The following is a 3,897-nucleotide window of genomic DNA, read 5'->3' as shown; positions in this document are numbered from 1 at the left end:
TGTATACACACACACTGTTAGACAAATTAAATATACTAGTGAGAGTAGTGCTCGTAGTTATATATATATAAAAAATGATTATACTGCAACATCAACCCTGTTATGTAAAGTTTGACCTTTTTATGAAAAATCCCATTTCCTGAGAAGATCTGTTCTGTCATCATCAGAGGCCATGAGTGCCGGGGACAGCCATGAGGAAGGTCGACTCGTTTATCGTTTTGGAGGGGAGCCTGTAGGTTCATTCGTACAGCCAAACCTCAGGCCTTTAGTGCCATCAGTTGCTCACGCCATGTTTTTGGATGTTACCCATGACAACGAATGTCCCATTCAGGTCAGTGAAAGTAACTGATGGCAAAAAGCATATGAATATGAATGGCCAACACATCCTACAGTATTTCAGACTTAACATCCTGTAAAGTGTTTTTATTTTTGTGTTTTATATGTTGAGGTAATTATTACTTGTTTTACTGTGTATTTTATACTATGTAATATATATATATTTTTAATTAAAATCAGTTTTTCTTGTAGGTTCGTTCAGTGTTTGATGCTTTAGCCAGTACTGCTATCGTCTCTATGGCCTGCTGTGCCTCAGGCAGCACTAGAGGATATGATGAGCTCGTACCTCAACAGGTACAAATCTCTGCAGTGATTTTGTTGTGTCTGAAACCTAAGGCCTTGCTTCCAATCAGTCAGTGATTAAACAGATGGCATTTTAGTGCAAAGGCACCTTCTAAGAAAACTGGTTGCAAGGCTTCCAAGTAGGGCTACCCAATTAATTGAAATTGCATTACAACTTCAAGGGAATAATCAACAATTATGATTTTACCACTATATATTATGATTATATATATATATATATATATATATATATATATATATATATATATATTATATTTATGATAATTATGCGGCCCTGCTTCCAAGTCAAATTAATTAAAATTGCATTACAACTTCAAGGGAATAATCAACAATTATGATTTTACCACTATATATTATGATTATATATATGTATATATATATATATATATATATTATATTTATGATAATTATGCGGCCCTGCTTCCAAGTCACCATGATGTCATATCTAATATTCCAAAACACATTCAAGGAATGCCTTAAGATGACAAAGAATATATTGAATCATTGCAGTGCTTATTATAAGTCATAATCAGATGGAAACATCTTAGTGTTGCACAAACTTTGGATTTGGACATTTCATGTTGACTTCTACTTTCTTCGAAGGGAGCATTTTTCTGCTTTTCGATCATACATGAGCATAAAATGTTTGGGGTCAGAAAGATTTAAAAAAAAAAAAAAATTAATACTTTTATTCAGCAAAGATGCATTAAATTGATCAAAAGTGACATTACGACTTGTTGTCTTTTTAAACTTTCTATTCATTGAAGAATTCTGGAAAAATGATCACAGTTTCCACAAAAAATATTAAGCAGCACAACTGTTTTCACAATGACAATAATAAGAAATGTTTTCTGAGCACTAAATCAGCAGAATGATTTCTGAAGGATCGTGTGACACTAAAGACTATGATGCTGAAAATTCAGCTTGCCATCACAGGATTAAACTACATTGTAAAATGTATTAAAATCATAATTAAAAAAACATTTTAAAAAATTTAATAATATTTCACAATATTGCTGTTTTTACTGTAATTTTGATCAAATAATTGCAGCCTTGGTGAGCATACAATAAGAGACGACCCCAAACTTTTGAATGCCAGCTAAAGTTGAGATTTTGTTTTGTTACATAAATATCATATTACATTTCTCCTTCATGATTTTTATGACAGATTTTTAAAAAAATGTTTACGGGTGAGCCCTTCTCTGCCAGCTCCCAATTATGTAACAAGAATCCTTTGTTCTCCCTCTACAAATCATTTCTGTTCTTCACACTCGGTTTGTATCTGGGTCAGTTTTCATTAATAAACAAAAGCCTTTCTGTTATTATTTTTTCCCTTCTTTTCACATCAAAATGTTTCCCGGGGGTTCTAATATACCTGTAGAAAGCTATTGGTTACTCCACTGTAAATGCAACACTGCACAAGCACAAGCACAAGCACAAGCACAACCTGGATGCTGCCATCTTTTCTTCACAGTTTCTGAAATAATTTTTGAGCCAGTCATCTGAGCCATAAATGCTTTGTGACTGATCACTCTGTATTAATAATAATAATACATTTTATTTATGATGCGCCTTTCTCAAATACATAATATCAAAATACAGCAATAAATTAAAAGTTAAAAACATTACTTAAAAGATGTGTCTTAAGAAGTTTCTTAAAACAATCCAACGAAGCAGCATTCCTAATCTATGCAGGTATTGAGTTCCATAACTTAAGCGCATTGTATGAAAAGGCCCTCCCCTCCATGGTTTTTAATTTTAGAATTCCTTGCCTCAAACAGGCAAATATGTTGCAAACGTGTATGCAAAAATGTGTTTTGTCCACATAATGGTGTTGGTACATTGTCTACCAGCACAAGCTGACTACTAAACCTAACCAAACGTGTTTTTTCTTCAGATTTCAGTAGTAAAGGAAGAGCGTTTGTACCCCAAGTGGAATCCTGATGCACTGCCCTCTTCTGTTGGGGAGGTGAACCTCCAGACTGGTATAATGGCAGGAAAACTTGCCCTCAACAAACTCCACCAAGAGCTGGCAGAGAAGGGCTTCACCCAGGTCAGGATCATGTTTACTCATAACAGATATCAAAAAAATATATTATGAGTCCCAACCTCTAACAGCAGAAGGAGACTTTGATACTGGTAATCGAGTTCTTTATTAACTACTGAGTAAACTCATTAGTCACTTTGCCGGACAGTTTTATTCCCTTGGGTTAAATTTAGATTAAAGAAATGTTTCAGGTTCAGACGTAACATCTGAGACATGCTGTTGGAAATATTTTCAGCTTGTCCCTCATATCAAAGTTGTTTATAGAGAGATGAGCTTAGGATGGAAAGTCTTTTTAAAATAAGAAATGTGAAACCGGTTTATTTAAAACACTTATAGTGGCCCAAATTTTGAACTTTTAAGAGACACTTAAAAAAAAGTATCTGTTTATTATATCTCTAATTAATCTCTACAAATTTGACTTTTTTCCGTTCTCTTTTTTTATTTTCAAGATAATACACCTTTTGTGTATAAACCTTATGTTTAATCATTTTTAACCAAAAATGTATGAATAAAAAAATGAAAGAAACGTATATGAATACATGAATTATTCAGTAGAGTTGCATCTGCAAACAAATGACCTTTTCTCAGGACAAACTTAACTTTTATGAGCTCTTTTTGCATTTCTACTAACATTTGACAACAATAAAGAAATCAGATATTTTTGAGTTCATTTTGAACAACATATCTAGATTTTAACATTAAAAAACTATTTTTGTTAATTATTTTGCTTAAAAAGTGTACTTTATTTCTTTAAAATAAATACCACTGAGTTTTACTATCTAATCCAAAGACATTCACACATCTTTAACTATCCAAATACTTTTTCAAACCGCTGTAAATGATTTCTTTCAGTATTCAGATATGTGTTATTTGAGCTGTAAAGTGTTTACTAGGGTGGTAGGACCCATTGTAGGGTTTAAACCTGTTCTTACCACTTGACTACACCACCATCAGTCTTATGTGCACATGACTGTCTGTGTCTTTATATCTGTTCATCGTGCATGTCACAGGTTTACGTGGATCAGCTGGATGAAGACACTGTGGCTGTGACCAGGCATTGTCCCAGCACACATCAGTCTGTTTTGACTGTGTCTCGTACGGCCTTCAAAAACCTAGAAACACACCAATACAGAGCGCATCTAGCCCCCATGTACATCCCAGGTACGAACGCTTTTAGTGCTGAATGCCCTTTGCTTTCCAGTTATTTTGCT

The 3,897-nt window shown here is 33.7% G+C and overlaps 1 protein-coding gene across 1 annotated transcript in view; it reads left to right on the top strand.

Moving 5' to 3' along the window:
* Positions 1 to 3,897, top strand: part of LOC107590315 (glycogen debranching enzyme-like) — a 15,572-nt gene that overhangs the window by 10,528 nt on the left and 1,147 nt on the right. The window contains exons 12-15 of the mRNA XM_016279021.1: positions 168 to 331; positions 529 to 630; positions 2,537 to 2,692; positions 3,697 to 3,886. Of these exons, the coding sequence (XP_016134507.1) occupies positions 168 to 331; positions 529 to 630; positions 2,537 to 2,692; positions 3,697 to 3,886 (612 nt within the window). The remainder of the gene's footprint in view (positions 1 to 167; positions 332 to 528; positions 631 to 2,536; positions 2,693 to 3,696; positions 3,887 to 3,897) is intronic.

This window comes from Sinocyclocheilus grahami, unplaced genomic scaffold, assembly GCF_001515645.1.
Source record: "Sinocyclocheilus grahami isolate Dianchi unplaced genomic scaffold, SAMN03320097.WGS_v1.1 scaffold126.1, whole genome shotgun sequence".
NCBI classification, from domain to species: Eukaryota; Metazoa; Chordata; class Actinopteri; order Cypriniformes; family Cyprinidae; genus Sinocyclocheilus; species Sinocyclocheilus grahami.
This window is presented reverse-complemented; position numbering and strand designations above follow the sequence as displayed.